This window comes from Mauremys reevesii, linkage group 2, assembly GCF_016161935.1.
Source record: "Mauremys reevesii isolate NIE-2019 linkage group 2, ASM1616193v1, whole genome shotgun sequence".
In the NCBI taxonomy this organism is placed as follows: domain Eukaryota; kingdom Metazoa; phylum Chordata; order Testudines; family Geoemydidae; genus Mauremys; species Mauremys reevesii.
This window is the reverse complement of record NC_052624.1, coordinates 115,838,864-115,856,226: the sequence shown is the minus strand read 5'-3', so window position 1 is coordinate 115,856,226 and position 17,363 is coordinate 115,838,864. Positions and strand designations below refer to the sequence as shown.

Here is a 17,363-nt window from a genome sequence, read left to right as displayed (position 1 = left end):
CCATCGGTCCCGATCCCGATTGTGGTACTGCCGAAGATCCCGGCATCAGTCTCAAGCTCCCAGGCGCGAACTGACAGAGCGGGACGGTGCAGTGCCACATGGGCGTTCGGCCCCTCCTTGGCCTTCGCGACCAAATTCTTCTTCGTCCCAAGCAGGGAGTGGCTATCACACCTAGGGCCATGATGCTGAGGGTGCTATCCAGGGACAATATGAAGGACAGGATCCTGATCAGGGACCCCCACAATGGTCCTTCTGGACTCCTTAGGCATACCACCAAGCCCAAGGTGTCCCCTCAGGTGCTTCTCGATCTGCTCATTCGGAGCATCGGATGCCTGAGGCCACTGTGGGCTGCCCTACCCCGGTAGACTCGGACGCGACTGTCCTGCCACCAGATCAGGCCCATGCCACCAGCGTAGTGGACCTAGAGCAGCAGGACCCTCCCCAGCCTGACCTTCCCCAGGATCCGCTTGTCCTGGGGGTATCCTCTTTCTCCTCGCCTGATGAGGCAGTGGCACGCACGTCCTCCTCTGGCCCACTGCCTATAGATCGTCGCGCACACAAGGATCTCCTGTGTAGGGTGGCACAGAACATGAACCTGCAGGTGGAGGAGGTGGTGGAAGTGGAGGACCCGGTGGTGGACATTTTATCGGCCGATGCCCCCACATGTGTTGCCCTGCCTTTCATTAGGACCATCCAGGCTAATGCCTATATGATCTGGCAGTCCCCAGCGTCTATTCCTCCTACGGCCAGGGGTGGAGAGGAAATACATGGTGCCTTCCAAGGGATATGACTATCTGTATGTTCACTCCCACTCTTGCTCCCTTATGGTGCAGTCGGTGAACGAGCGGGAGAGACATGGCCAGCAAGCGCCCGCCCCTAAGTCCAAGGACACTAGGCACCTGGATTTATTCGGGCGCAAGATTTATTCCACTGGTGGTCTACAGCTCAGGGTAGCTAACCAGCAGGCCCTCCTGAGCCGTTATAACTATAACACCTGGACCTCGATGGGGAAGTTCAAAGAGTTGGTCCCCCAGGAGTCCAGAGAGGAATTTGCAGCATTGCTTGAAGAGGGCAAGAAAGAGGCGAGGACATCCATGCAGGCATCTTTAGATGCGGCAGACTCGGCGGCTAGAACTCTAGCCTCGGGCATGGCTATACGCCACATCTCATGGCTACAAATGTCTGGTCTTCCACCGGAGCTGCAGCAGACCATTCAAGACCTGCCCTTTGATGGCCAGGGGCTATTCTTTGATAAAACTGACCCCAGGCTTCAGAGTTTGAAGGACAACCGGGACATCATGCGCTCACTGGACATTCATACCCCGGTGACGCAACGCAGACCATTCTGGCCCCAGCCACAGTGCACCTACCCTAACCCTCGACCGCGGCAAGAGTTCACTAGAAGGCATGGCCGTGGTAATAGGAGGAGACAATCTGGTCCTCAAGGAGGCCAGAATCAGGGTCCCACAAAACCATCAGCGGGGCCCAACAAAACTTTTGAAGGTGCGCTTGAGGACGGAGCACCAGTCTCCTTGCAAGATCCTTTCCTGCCTTTCTTCAACCGCCTCTTATTTCCTCCCTGCGTGGTCCCGCATAATGTCAGACCGCTGGGTCCTACGCACGGTGGAAACTGGATGCCATCTTCAGTTTGTTTCCCCCCCGCCTTCTCACCCTCCCTCTCCGTCCCTCTTCAGAGACCCCTCTCACGAGCAACTCCTCTTACAGGAGGTACAGTGCTTCTGGCTATCGGAGCGGTAGAAGAGGTCCCAAAGGATTTGAGGGGCAGGGGGTTTTACTCCCATTACTTCCTAATCCCCCAAGGCAAAGGGGGGGGGGTCCGTGGCCTATCCTGGACCTGCGCGGACTCAACAAATTCATGGTAAAGTTGAAGTTCCGCATGGTATGCTTGGGAACCATTATCCCTTCCCTGGAGCCTGGTACGCCACCCTCTACGTGAAGGACGTGTACTTCTACATGGCGACTTACCCACCGCACAGGCGATTCCTTCGCTTTGTGGTCAACCAGCAGCATTTCAAATTTACTATCCTTCCCTTTGGCCTGTCCACAGCACCAAGAGTCTTCACAAAATGTATGGCTGTCGTAGCGGCCTCGCTCCGCCGACGTTGGATACAAGTGTTTCCATACCTCGACGACTGGCTCATTCGAGGTCCCTCTGAGCTGCAGGTGCGGTCTCATGTTCGTTTCGTCATGAGCTTGTTCAAGCAACTCGGCCTGCTGCTCAACACTGAAAAGTCCACTCTGGAACCTACAGAGAGAACAGACTTCATTGGGGCGATGTTAGACTCAAATCTAGCCAGGGCATGCTTATTGCAGGCCTGCTTCCAGTCCATGATGACCATTATTCATGGCCTCCAAAACTTCCCGACCTCAGCAGCACGCACGTGCCTCGCTCTTCTGGGCCGCATGGCCTCGTGCACTTTCGTGACCAGACATGCCAGACTACGCCTCCATCCACTTCAGACCTGGCTCTCATCAGTGTACCGTCCAGGCCAAGGCAGCTTGGACACAATTCTCACTGTGCCAACGGAGGTCTTAGCCTCTCTGGATTGTTGGCTAAATCCCACCTTGGTTTGCAGGGGGATGCCATTCCATGCCCTACAGCCCTCTCTAGCCCTGACCACGGATGTGTCATCTCTGGACTGGGGCGCTCACCTTGCGGGACTTCGCACACGAGGTCTTTGGTCTGCACAAGAAATAACTCTACACATCAACATAAGGGAACTGAGAGCAGTACGCCTCGTGTGTCAGGTATTCCGCGAACACCTTCAAGGCCATCATGTCACAGTCTTCACAGACAACACAATGGCCATGTTTTACATCAACAAGCAAGGTGGAGCGTGGTCATCCCTCCTCTGTCAGGAAGCCGTACATCTCTGGGAATTTTGCATAGCCCATTCTATCGACCGTGTGGTGTCGTTTCTCCCAGGAGTCCAGAACAGCTTGGCAGATCGCCTCAGCAGGTCCTTCCTAGCTCACGAGTGGTCGATTCGCCCGGACATTATTCATTCTGTTTTCCGGAAGTGGGGGTTTCCTCACACAGACCTCTTCACCTCTCATGAGAATTGGAAGTGCCAGGTGTTCTGCTCTCTCCAGGGACGCTGCCCAGGCTCCCTGTTAGTTGCCTTCCTGATAACGTGGAAAGACCACCTGCTCTCTATGCCTTTCCTCCGTTCCCACTGATCCACAAGGTCCTTCTCAAGTTACGCAGGGACAAGGCCCGTTTAATCTTGATCGCTCCAGCGTGGCCCAGGCAGCACTGGTGCACCACACTCCTCGATCTGTCTGTGACCAAACCAATTCCTCTAACATTGTGGCCGGATCTGATAACTCAGGAACACGGCAGGCTACGCAATCCAGACCTACAGTCCCCTCCATCTCACAGCATGGATTCTGCATGGTTAACTCAATCTGAACTGTGTTGCTTCAGTTCAGTGCAGCAAGTACTCTTGGGTAGCAGAAAGCCCTCCACTAGATCCACATACCTGGCCAAATGGAAGCGCTTCTCCTGCTGGTGTGCCCAGAATGATGCTGTCCCTCTGGAGGTGTCAGTGCCTACCATCCTAGAGTATCTTTGGTCCCTGAAACAGCAAGGCCTAGCAGTCTCATCCATCAGGGTACACCTAGCAGCGATTTCAGCCTTCCACCCAGGCGAGAACGGGCGCTCAGTCTTCTCCAATCCTCTGGTCATCAGGTTCCTCAAGGGTTTGGAATGTCTGTACCCGCAAGTTCGTCATCTGGCCCCTACTCGGGACCTCAGTCTGGTCCTATCTTGGCTCATGGGTGCCCCCTTTGAACCGATGGCCATCTGCTCGCTTCTGTACCTTTCCTGGAAAAGTTTTCCTCATCGCTATTACATCGGTGAGGTGTGTGTTGGAACTTCGGGCCCTCACAACGGACCCACGGTATACGGTGTTCCATAAGGATAAGGTACAGCTGCGACTACACCCCGCCTTCCTCCCTAAGGTGGTGTCTGCCTTCCATGTCAACCAAGACATCTTCCTCCTGGTCTTCTTTCTGAAGCCACATGCTTCGCGACGAGAGCAACAGCTGCATTCTCTAGATGTTCATAGGGCTCTCGCCTTTTACATCGAGCGAACAAAACCTTTTAGAAAGACATCCCAGCTGTTCATAGCGGTGGCAGACCGGATGAAGGGCCTCCCAGTCTCCTCACAGCGAATCTTGTCTTGGGTTACCTCATGCATCTGTGCGTGCTATGACTTGGCTCACATCCAACTACCCGTCTCGCTGCCCATTCTACTCGGGTTCAAGCTTCGTCCGCCGCCTTTCTGGCTCATGTGCCCATACAGGAGATCTGTAGGGCAGCGACTTGGTCATCCATGCACACCTTCACTTCCCACTGTGCCATAGTGCAGCAGTCCAGGGATGATGTGGCATTTGGTTCAGTGGTCGTTCACTCCACGACATTTCACTCCGACCCCACCGCCTAGGTAAGGCTTGGGAATCACCTAATTGGAATCGATATGAGCAAACACTCATAGTCTCATAGACTTTAAGGTTAGAAGGGACCATTATGATCATCTAGTCTGACCTCCTGCACAACGCAGGCCACAGAATCTCACCCACCCACTCCTGTAACAAACCCCTAACCTATGTCTGAGTTACTGAAGTCCTCAAATTGTGGTTTGAAGACCTCAAGCTGCAGAGAATCCTCCAGCAAGTGACCCGTGCCCCACGCTGCAGAGGAAGGTGAAAAACCTCCAGGGCTTCTGCCAAATCTTACCTGGAGGAAAATTCCTTCCCGACCCCAAATATGGCGATCAGTTAAACCCTGAGCATGTGGGCAAGACTCACCAGCCAGCACCCAGGAAAGAATTCTCTGTAGTAACTCAGATCCCACCTCATCTAACATCTAGCATGCTCTTGCACTGAACAGTCGCCAATATCCCAGGGCTGTTCTAAGCAGATATATTTAGAACATTTTCCCGCCCCTTGCCTGAACCCCTGATTGCCTCCCGTATCAGGTGAAAAAACCAAGGAGTGGCCACGCCAGGTGGTTTGCCTACAATGAAAACATCCGATACAGCTTCAGAAACAAACACAGAGCATGTCCAGTAACTGCCGCTGCACCCTATTTCTGGAAGCTTCTGAGACGGATTAGCCCCGTGCTCTGCACATGTGCAGAGACGTGTCACAGTGTTTGATGTGAGCTGAAAATACGCCTGGCAGGGTGAGTCCTCACACCTCGGTGAACATCGCAGTCGTGGTCTCACTAATCTGACAATCACAGTGTCAGAAGGGTAACAGACTTGTAAGTGATATGTGGATCAATTGGTTCATTCCCATGGGACAAGAGTGTCCCCACTTTGTCTATGTTGCTTATAAAGGGGATCAATGCACAGTCAGGCCAAAACCCTGTGTGCACAGCAGGATCTACCGTGACACTATCCGGCCTCCATTCTCCTGCTCATGAAAGATGTCCTGTCCTTTGCAGGAGCGAGATCATCTTGAATTTCAGCCTTAACCCATTTAATAAAATGTTGTCAAGCCAAAACTGACACCTGTGAAATATCCTAATGGCTAAAAGATGGTTACTCACCTTTGTAACTGTTATTCTTCGAGATGTGTTGCTCATATCCATTCCAAACCCGCCCTCCTTACCCACTGTTGGAGTAACTGGCAAGAAGGAACTGAGGGGGCGCTGGGTCGGCAGGGGCATATATCCGGCGCCATAAGGGCGCCACTCCAGGGGGCACCGCAGCTGATCCACCGAGTGTTGCTAGAGTGTAAATCTTCCGACGATCTTGTACGCAGCGCACGCACACCTAAATGGAATGGATATGAGCAACGCATCTTGAAGAACAGTTACAAAGGCGAGTAAACGTCTTTTATGTGTGCTGAGGGGATGGGGATAAGTCACTTGCAAATTTATAACCAGATTTACAAATATACTCCAGATGCTCTGGTGAAGCAAACTAGTTTTAAAGCCCAGCTTACCTGGCTAGTGTACAGCCTGTATATACCAGTGAATCTGAACCTAAAAGTTAGTTAAATTTTATAAAATTGATTTGAGGTTGATACTACAGATCTTCAAATCATTAGATATATTACATGGTAGTATTTCCTTTAGGATTTTTATTTAACATAGTATGATTTTTTAACAATTTAAAGATGAACTACATTAAGATGGAATTTATATTGAATAATTTAGGGGTAAAAACATAGCAATGTTTTAATTGTAGTGACAGCATGAGGCGGGCAATATGGGGGGGATGGAATGATTATCTTTAAAAATCAGTTTCTTCTGGGACCACAAAAACTTTAATGCTTGAATCGTAATTGTTTGGGTGATAGCGTGACATCACTACTGAGCAGTGGTAAGATTGTTTGATTGCCTCAGTTATATGTTTACATACTTGAATGAATTTAAAATTAGGCTTAAGAAAATTCAAACTCTGAATTACCTGTGTATGTGTTGCTTGTTTTTTGCAATAATTACATCATGAACGTAGTACTTTTATCATTAATTATTTGTATGTACTCACAACTTTAATTCAATTTTAATGTAGATTTTTGTCTGGGAATTTATGTAGTCCTGTAAATGTACTAGGCACTTTACAATTGGTAAAACACACAAAGAGTGAAATGGAATTCCTTCTCTGATGTGCTTTAATGTGAATTCACAAATATATCTAGTACTGGTGATGGACAAGCAGCTGTATATGGAAATAAGGGCTGATAGACAACACTGAACAATGGGCTTTCAGACTGAGGGGAGGACAAAGATTAAAATTATAATATTTTAATAACATTTTACATATGGGTCATATTACAGAGTATGATGAGCATCTAATGGAATCTCCGTTGCACTCATCCTTGCTCATTTTTTTTCATTTTTCAGGACTGATATTTTGATTTTCACACAAACTTATGTGCTGGCTTTTCTTTCCTTTCTCTGCATAAATAGTTGAAGCAGTTTGTTTTACACAGATACAGAAATTGCCTCTAAAATTTAAAGTAGGGATCTGAGATATTTAGTTTTACAGTGCTAGCAAGTCTCCAAACCTGGTATAAGAGAAATATTGTTTCTATGACTGGAAATTTTGTCCAGGCACAAAATAGTATACTATTCATATTTTGTAAAGCTGTACATTGTGAAAAATAGAGTTGTCCCTCAGACTTTTTTTTTTACCGAATTACACTCAAAGTTTTGCATGGATGTTTCTTAGCTTTTCCCCTTAACCTACATTTTTAAATCACTTTTTTGTTTTTGGACATTTTCCTTTTTGAACTCAGAACTCATATTTTGACATACTACTTTCAAAATATCAAGTGAGACCTACTGGAATCGTGAAACAACAAATGTTCTATGGGCACAAATAAAGGAGTTTTTTTCAATGGTGCTAATAAAGTAGAACAGCGCTTGACTTGCTTTGTGATCCTAACTATTTCATTCCTCCACTGTCTCTAGGATTCTCTAAAGAGGAGTTGACTAGCCTTCAGAGCATCAAAGGAAAACCTCACATTAGTCAGACACAGCTTTCACCTGTCCATCTCTACCTGACTGATCTGGACCAATTTTTACACCACTGGGCTGTAACAGAGGTAATACATCAACACTAATTCTAAGTGACAGCCAACAAACTCAGAACTCTCTGTCCCTTTTCCTTATCCCTTGATGTCTAAAGTCCTTTCATGAGTTAAAAAAAGCTCAGAATATTATTGCTGTTAAACTGCAAGACCCTTCTGTAGCTCTCAGGCAGTATTTTGGTAAAGCTGCTTAAAAAGGTAAGCATGCAGTAATAAAGTTTGTAAAATATTACTTTTCGGAAGAGGGAGTAGAGCTTTGGTGGAAAATTCTTAAACAAATGATTGTGTAAGTGTTTCTTGTCAAAAGAAGAAATTGTTATAGAGCGCTAATTTTGAAAGAGATTTTTGGGAGCACATTTCACTGTTAATTAAATAGCACCTTTATTAAAGTTGAGTAATATTAAGCTGACATTGAGAGTACTTCGAATAATTTCTTCTGCTTATTCACACAGTTTACTGGAATTAGTAGCCTTCCTGTGACACTGTAAATTCATTGCCTGTCTATGGGACCATGCAAATTTGAAACTTGGCTTTATTGCTGGTCCTAGAAGGATCTGAGGTCACCAAATTTTATTTTAAGCTAGTGAACTGTGAATTGTGTGTTGTGATTTAGCTGTCTCTTATTACATGACCCACCACATAACATAACTTACTTATATGATAAAATATAACTGAAGTTGTGTGATGAAATGCGAACAGAGACTGAAAGTATTTAACAAACCTTAGTGACATGGACACTACAGTTTTGATCCACCCACACTAAACAATGAGGTTGGAGTGCTATAACAAGAGAAATGCTTCTTGGACAGCTGCTTTAATTAGGAATTTAGAATTGTTTATGTAGTCTTTCAAGTAATCTTTTTTTAAAGAAAGCAGACATATTTTAGACCGTTCTGTTTGCTGTAATCAGACCTACAGTGTAATTAAACCTACAGTGTAATTCATAGTCTTATTGGTGACAATATTTACCTTGGTAGAACACTGATAGTCTAGATCTGTCTGTATACGTGTATTTATATAGAAGTCTGTTTAAGTATGCAAATTATTTACACATACAAAAAATTTACTAGACTAGAAATAATAGTTAGTGTTACTATCTTAAGTTTTCATAAGTTTTTTTTATTCTAGTTTTCCTTTTCTGGATGCTGACCTCTCCCCTGGTCAGAGATATGTTTGGATTGTGCCTCTCCTTCAGTATATACTGGAGTTAACTGAAACTTGTCCGCAAGGGATCTGGAGCATTGACTACACCCCAGACATAATCTCTTCCCCGGGTGCTCTCTCTCCAGTCAGCTGAACAGAGCCGCAGCTCAGCTCTTTTGCCATAATTTTTAATTTTCTGTCTTTTTCTGGGCAGTAGTGAGCAGTTTTCCTCCTTCATTGAAAAATTTAAGGAAAAAACCTGACACACAGCACAGGAGGCTTGTTCCTGGAGTTGGATGCTTTCCTGAATGGATTTTAGGGATGATGTTAAAAAATGCCTAAAAGAGTGCCTAAAAGACATACCTCAGTGAAAGTCAGTGGGACTTGTGCTTCTTTCTTAGGCACTTTTTGAAAATTCCACCCTACTTGCCAATATCCTTTTGCTTTCCCTCTACAAGCCTGGTGTAGATGTCAGAGAAAGTGTTCCATCTTCCAGGATACTATCTCAGAAGACCCAGAATAGGAATGCTGTCACAATTGCTTCCAGACCATGCACCTTTGCTCAGCAAGGTTGAGGTGCTTTGAATGTCAATAGCTTGTTGTGGCCTTTGTATCTCTCATGCTAGTTGAGACAACTCAGCTGGGGCAGCTCAGTGTTCCTCAAGGCTTGGGACCCAGCAAGCAGGGCTATCATATTTGAGAAAAGTCTAAAATTCACCCAGATTCCTGGGTCTCAGACACCTCTTGATGGAGAGCTCCAAGTTCTTTCTCAGGTTCTCAAATGGATAATGGTCCCTTATCAAGAAGTTGAGTATTTTCTCCAACTTATTCTTCTCAGAAAGAATATTTGGGCTCAGGAGTGCCTATAATGAGGTTAGCCAGGGCTCGTCTCTCTCTGGGGTGGCAGGGACCCCCACTCTCTCACTAAGTTTGGGAGGAGGTCTAGCAGGGAATTAGTCCGGCTGCAGGAGTCTTCTTCCGCGGCCTTTGTGAGGGCAGAAACAACACAGTTAGTTGTCACCCCAGGCTCTGGGTCAGGTCAAGGCAATGGTGAATCAGGTGCTTGGGCCCTCAGGCACCTGATTTAGTGTCTGGAGGGGCTCGTCTCTCTCTGGGTCGGTGGGGACCCACACCGCCTCACTACAGTGCCCCTCTGCATTTCCTCTCTAATTGCATGTCAGACAGAGACTTGAGGTCCCCTACAAGGGCTAAATCCTGAAAATGAGCACTGTCTAGGAAGTATAAATTATTCCCAGACAGGTACAAAAATCCCCAAATACCATAAAAAACAAAGTAGAGTGAAAAGACATTCCAGAGTCTCATCTTCTTCTGTCATCTTCCCCAAGGAAGGGGAACTGTGTATTTCAGGTTATAACTCTTAGCTGGAGAAATGAGAGGTTTTTCCTTACAGACATGCTTGAGAGCCTGGGGAGAAAGGTAGTGGTCACCATTGGGATCCAGCCAGTTACAAAGGAGAATCAGGTTAAAGCCAAGGGAAAATACCTTCCCTCCAAAACCAGAGCTGAATTTTCACTCCTCCATCAAGGGCGAATAAGAGAACCCTGATAAGGGAAAATGTTTGAATTGGAAAGCCATGAAATATTTTATATCATCTTGGATCTTAAATATTCCCTCTTTATGTTCCCCAAGCTTAGTACAATAGTTTTGGTGTGGTTTTTACTGTGGTATTGGACTTTTCCCCAAAGACCCTGCAGATAGAAAAATTGAGGTACCCTCAAATGGGCATTCAAAACTTTATCTTCAGTCATCATAGTTCACTAACAATCATGTTTCACTAGGGCCATGATGTCTCGATTCAGTGACCTATAAAGCTGCAGCTGACAGAACCATGATGAGTTGAAGTCAAAGCAAAAGAAAATCTCTCTGGTTAATGAGTCTGTAGTGGATGGATTCATGCGTTCTGTGTGTTTGGCAGAAAATTCAGTGGCAGGAGACCAAGTATAGCAGACAGCAGATAATTAATCTAAACAAATCCTCTGTGTCTCAGATTCATTGAGGAAATCTTGCTGGGAAGAAGATTAATAAGGTGGTGGCTGACATGGATAAGAAAAGAGGATTCACTTTCTACTACAGCAAAGCCTAAGATAGACTATACACCACAGAGGTACCAGAGAAGAACTTCTCTTGCTCCAGGGGTAAAGTCTCAGCCTGGAGCATCAGAATGAAGTAGACCAGTGATTACAGGGAAATAGACATTCTGTATTACAGATGGCTGTCAGCTTTTCTGTGTACTTCCTCCCCCACTTCCACTACTTCCAAAGATGAAAAAGGAGGAAGTGACTTATTTTATCCTATGGCTGAAATTGCCAAAGATATTTTTGGTACGTACCTACTGGAACTGTCACAGAGGTCTCTGCTCCATCTTTCCAGCAGGCAGGATTTCCTATCACTGGATCCACTCCTGGTACAGAATTACATGAGTCAGAGTATTGAGCCACAAGCCCTAACTAAGATGGTAGATCACCATGAAGATATCAGAGTTCTTCACAACAGCATGTAGATGTGAACCAGCATTTTGACCTTTCTTCCCTACTTGGGATTTCACAATTCTTCCATTGGATGGCCTCTGATCTGGCTGTAGTAACATTGTCATGAAGTCTCTGAAATCTACTATTGGCACAAGTCTTCTTATTCCGTCCATAGGGACAAGATCATTCTGTGTGCTCCAGTACCATTCATTACCAAGGTATACTCTTCCTGTAAATAAATCACAGGAGATCATGCTATGTTGAGCTATATACAACTGAAAACATATATTCATCAAATTCATCATCACTGTCATCTCCATACAAAGCAGGCTGCTGACCGAATACTTGCAGCACGGTGAGCATCTTGTCTTTGCACATGAACATTTGTTTAACTGGATTGATTTGGGAGCACATGGTATTTCATGCATAACTGGTGTGATCAGTCCATCCTCCAAGACCCATCCATGCCTGATAGGGGAAGGTGTAGTTTTGGATGTGCTTGATCATCCCCATTACATTGCTTGATAATTTGGTTTTCCCAGAAGCAGGCAGGACTGACAGAAAAACTGCTACTGACGCGGGCTGCATTTATGTCTGCTATCAAGAACACAGACATCAATGTAGATCTGCAAATGTCATAATGTTGTTCTTCATATGGTAAATTCAGCTTGTGAATGCCTCCAGTGCATTTATGACTTCCTTTAGTGACTGTGTCAGCCATTCTGAGCACCTTCAGAGCGAGGAGACAGTCTTTGGAGGCTGAATCAAATACCTTCCAGTAAGATAATTTGGTCTTTCTAGCCAGCCTTTCTGGTAGTGTAACATCCTGAAAAGGCCTGGAAACCTGGCAGTGTGGTGGCTTTTAATGGTTTGAATGATAGGAACACATCCTGAGGGATGTTCAATGATTGTTCCCCAGCAGCACGCACAAAAACAGAACCTTGCGGTTGCACCTCACAGAGAGCACTAGAACATCTATCTGTGTGTCTTGTACAAAAAGTCTTAGTTTAGTAGCACCTTTCTCTATGGCACTGATGGCATGCAAGATAATTTGTGTCAGCCTTATCATAGGAACTATGAAGAAATTCCACTGAACAGTGTGAGGTGGCATTCATTACGCCATGTGACAACTAAATTCTTTGAGCAATTCTTTGCATGCTGGAATATTTTTGCTGCAGGGCATACAGTCAACTTGTCCTTCATGCGAATATGAGACACTAACTTCTTCACGTACATCTCCAGTGTCACAATGGAGTCAGTGGTTATTAATTGGACAGGTGCAATACCATGGAATCTCTTCTTTCTGGTAATATTTTCAATTGATTCCTCTGTGTATGTATCGGACACGAGGCAGACTTGGTCATAGGTCCGATATTTTCTCTGTAGCCTCCTAATGTAATGTTCAGCCGAACCTTGGCAGGTGTTAATAGTTTCTGGTTTTGTGAGAGCTTGTACCTCAATTGTACTATCTATGATTGCTATGCTAAAAGGCCTTTGCTGGTCATATCATCATCAGATTCTGGTTTAGGACGACCATGCAAGATGTGCATCTGTTTTCTTTTTGCATTGCATGTATGCATTGTTTGACTTCATTCAAACATCGATCATGGTACCATGGAGAACTTGTACTTTCCCAGAGTCTCACATAGACTAACATCACACTGAGATCTGGACACAATCAGGAGATGAGCCAACAATGACCTATCTGTGGTTGGCTCAGTAATAGTCCCTTCCACCTTCACTCTGACTTTCTTCTTTGCATTTGAGCACCGCTTTAGTCTGTTCCTTTTCATTGGAGCCCATAAATTGATGGAGCTTTGGATAATTCTTTGGGTTTTATAGGCTTCATACAAGTCATGAGCCAAAGTATCTGTTCAACTGACCTCTAAGTGTGGCTGGTTCATACAGTTTCTCACCTGTCTCACATGTTGAAACTATGCTTAATGGATGCCTCCACATTTCTGCCATACTGCAGGAGAAGTAGGGATTCTTCTCAAACCACATGCCATGGGACCTAGTATAGGGCAAATCTCACTCTCAGTTGGCACCTTGTCCCAATATCGTCAATTTTTTCCTGATGAAACCTCGCTATAACGTGATAATTGGGGTCCAAGAAATTAGATTGTGATAAATGCAGGGTCGCTTTATAGCAGAGTTACGAAAATTTACCATTTCAAGCCGGTCAGTTTAAGTCTTGAAAAAAAACAACGGTTATCCCAGCGTGTTTTAAACACAAAAGTAGTAATATAAGTACACTGGTCTAGAATTTTTGAGAAGTCGTCTGCTTCAGAGATAAAATGTGCTATTTATTATGTATTTTGATGTGCTGAATTCAAATATGACAATTAAAACAACTGATTGGCTACTGTTTCTAAGTTATGTAAGTTTTTACATTTTATGTCTATGTATATTGTGTAGATAATAGAGTTTTAATCATAAATTGTAAACCTAGGTCTTTTCATGTGTTTATGGTTGCTTTACATGATGATAATTCACCTGTCCTGTTTATGTAACACTTTTTAAAAATCAGCAAAAGGGTTATATAACTAAAATGTATTATGAAACAAAAGGCAAAAAACTATTATGTACATAGTTTAGTCCTATTCAGTGTCTACTCGGCGCTTCTTGGCTTGTCTCTTGTATTCATTAAATGGAGCATCTCTTGTCACTGTCCAGCAATAGTCTGCAAGCATTGATGGGCTCCATTTGCCCTGATAGCGTTTCTCCATTGTTGCAATGTCCTGCTGAAATCGCTCGCCGTGCTAGTCGCTCACTGCTCCGTTCGGTGGAAAAAAATCTAGATGAGAGTGCAAAAAATGTATCTTTAGTGACATGTTGCAACCAAGGCTTTTGTATGCCTTGAGGAGGTTTTCCACCAACAACCTGTAGTTGTCTGCCTTGTTGTTTCCGAGAAAATTTATTGCCACTAACTGGAAGGCTTTCCATGCCGTCTTTTCCTTGCCACGCAGTGCATGGTCAAATGAATCATCTTGAAGAAGTTCACGAATCTGAGGACCAACAAAGACACCTTCCTTTATCTTAGCTTCACTTAACCTTGGAAATTTTCCACGGAGGTACTTGAAAGCTGCTTGTGTTTTGTCAATGGCCTTGATAAAGTTCTTCATCAGACCCAGCTTGATGTGTAAGGGTGGTAACAAAATCTTCCTTGATTCAACAAGTGGTGGATGCTGAACACTTTTCCTCCCAGGCTCCAATGACTGTCGGAGTGGCCAATCTTTCTTGATGTAGTGGGAATCTCTTGCACGACTATCCCATTCGCAGAGAAAACAGCAGTACTTTGTGTATCCAGTCTGCAGACCAAGCAAGAGAGCAACAACCTTCAAATTGCCACAAAGCTGCCACCGATGTTGGTCATAGTTTATGCATCTCAAAAGTTGTTTCATGTTGTCATAGGTTTCCTTCATATGGACTGCATGACCAACTGGAATTGATGGCAAAACATTGCCATTATGCAGTAAAACAGCTTTAAGACTCGTCTTCGATGAATCAATGAACAGTCTCCACTCATCTGGATCGTGAACGATGTTGAGGGCTGCCATCACACCATCAATGTTGTTGCAGGCTACAAGATCACCTTCCATGAAGAAGAATGGGACAAGATCCTTTTGACGGTCACGGAACATGGAAACCCTAACATCACCTGCCAGGAAATTCCACTGCTGTAGTCTGGAGCCCAACAGCTCTGCCTTACTCTTGGGTAGTTCCAAATCCCTGACAAGGTCATTCAGTTCACCTTGTGTTATGAGGTGTGGTTCAGAGGAGGAGGAGGATGGGAGAAAATGTGGGTCCTGTGACATTGATGGTTCAGGACTAGAAGTTTCATCCTCTTCCTCGTCTGACTCAAGTGAGAATGATTCTGGTGCATCAGGAACCGGCAGTCCTTCTCCGTGGGGTACTGGGCGTATAGCTGATGGAATGTTTGGATAATGCACAGTCCACTTTTTCTTCTTTGACACACCTTTCCCAACTGGAGGCACCATGCAGAAGTAACAATTGCTGGTATGATCTGTTGGCTCTCTCCAAATCATTGGCACTGCAAAAGGCATAGATTTCCTTTTCCTGTTCAACCACTGGCGAAGATTTGTTGCACAAGTGTTGCAGCATATGTGTGGGGCCCACCTCTTGTCCTGATCTCCAATTTTGCAGCCAAAATAAAGGTGATAGGTTTTCTTAACCATAGTGGTTATACTGCGCTTTTGTGATGCAAAAATCACTTCACCACAAACATAGCAGAAGTTATCTGCACTGTTCACACAAGTACGAGTCATCTCTGCTCACTTTGGCTAAACGGAAGTGTCCCTTTGCAAAATCAAAGACTGACAAATAAGAGAGCACGACACTGTATGATTTCTAGAGCTGATATAGGGCAATTTGTTCAGCAGAGTGATGTAAGTTCATCCATGACTTCTAGGAATAACATGATGCAATTCATATCATGTATGACGCAATACCAGCTTCAGATTGCATCATTCATTGTTTTGCCTACAAAGCAAGTACTGTCCAAACCCGGTCATAGATTTATTCATAGATCCAGTCAAAGATGTATTTTAGTCATTTCTGGTTTAAATTGAGATCCCTTCCCTTTATAACTCACTTATCCTCCGCTATTCCCAAGTCAAGGGTCGTATATACTGACCCAATAGCATAACTTGAAAACTAGAGCCAATCAACAATTTTAAGCATCATTTTCATTCTCAGTGACCCAGAATTAGTAAAGTTTGACTACATTTATTTCAGAAGCATTTTGGTTGTAGAGCAGTGTTACATGTACGTGAAAGAAACGTGAAATCGACTATACTAATCATTTCACAGAGGTCATAGTCAATCTTGTTGCATGACTCCATAATTTTAAATTTCATCTCTTCTTAAAAAAGCTATCTAGTGTGATCTGCTTATTTGCCACAGACTGTTGGCTTCTAGCAAAGTCAAGAATGCTTCTGAGTTGGAGGATTTTGACGCTGTCCACATCTTGAGTTTCCAGCCACCTCAAACTGGCTTCTAGGTGCTTTTCTGCCTTGGACACTTTTGGTGGGGGAGTTGAGGTGCCATCATCGTCATTAGCACCAATGGTTTCGGGCTCTGGTGGTGCAGCTTCATTCTTCCTGCTGACATTTGCAACAATTTTGTCATCTGAGATGTGTTCGTATATGGGGCAGATGTCATCTGCTGAAAACCAGTTGAGGATATCATGATGACTGTGCTCATATTCTCTGAGTGCTTCTTCGGCTAAATGTACGTCGTCTTCAATGAATTTTGTAAATTCAGGCTCGTCGTCATTACCATCATCATGTGTAGATGACGGAAAAGCTGGACCAAGACCCTTTATCCAGCATCGTTCGATGCAGCGTTAGGTGATAGCATCCCAGCTTTCCTGCTGAGGTGATAGACTTCTTTCAAGTTGAGTGACGCCAGTGATGTGTCAACAGAAGAGTTGTTGTCCGCTACCATCTGCTTGATCATTTCGTGATGATAGTTTAGCTTAAATGCCGATATGATGCCTTGGTCCAGTGGCTGGATTTCTGATGTAGTGTTCTTCAGGAGATAAAAGACTTTAATCTTGCCGTCACGACTGACAAGATTTTCTGCTGGGGGGTGGACAGGGCAATTATCCAGCAGGAGGAGAGCTTTTTCCTCCTGCTTGAGTTTTTGCAAATGAGCCCAAACGGCTGGCACGAAAGTTTTATGGAACCAGCCTTCAAATATGGAGCTATTCATGCATTCTTGCTGTTGGTGTATTCAGAGGGAAGGGCCTTCATATTAACATGATTAAAACATCTGGGAGACCTCGCTTTTCCGATCATCAGAGGTCTGACTTTGTGGCTGCCAGACTTGTTGACGCAAAACAAGAGAGTGACTCGGTCCTTCCTCTGCTTAAAGCCTTCTCGTTTGTGCCCATCAGTCCTGGTTGCGTGGGTTCGATCGGGTAATATTTTAAAGCATAAACCAGTCTCATCACAGTTGTAAACTTGATTGGCTGTGTAGCAACCTTCCTTCAGCAACTATTTAAGCTCAGTTGGGTAGGAATCGGCAGTCTCTTTATCAGCTGAGCGGATTTCCCCAAACATAAGAACTTGGCTTATAGTGTGCCTTTTTTTTAATCTGTCCAGCCAGCCGTTACTCGCTTTAAATTTGGATTCATTT

The 17,363-nt window shown here is 44.7% G+C and overlaps 1 protein-coding gene across 7 annotated transcripts in view; it reads left to right on the top strand.

Moving 5' to 3' along the window:
* The window catches only part of TEX10 (testis expressed 10), a 120,263-nt gene that overhangs the window by 70,555 nt on the left and 32,345 nt on the right, over nt 1-17,363 (top strand). For all 7 annotated transcript variants that reach the window (XM_039525069.1, XM_039525071.1, XM_039525075.1 and 4 more), the window contains exon 11: nt 7,451-7,584. In XM_039525069.1, coding sequence (XP_039381003.1) covers nt 7,451-7,584 — 134 coding nt within the window. The remainder of the gene's footprint in view (nt 1-7,450; nt 7,585-17,363) is intronic.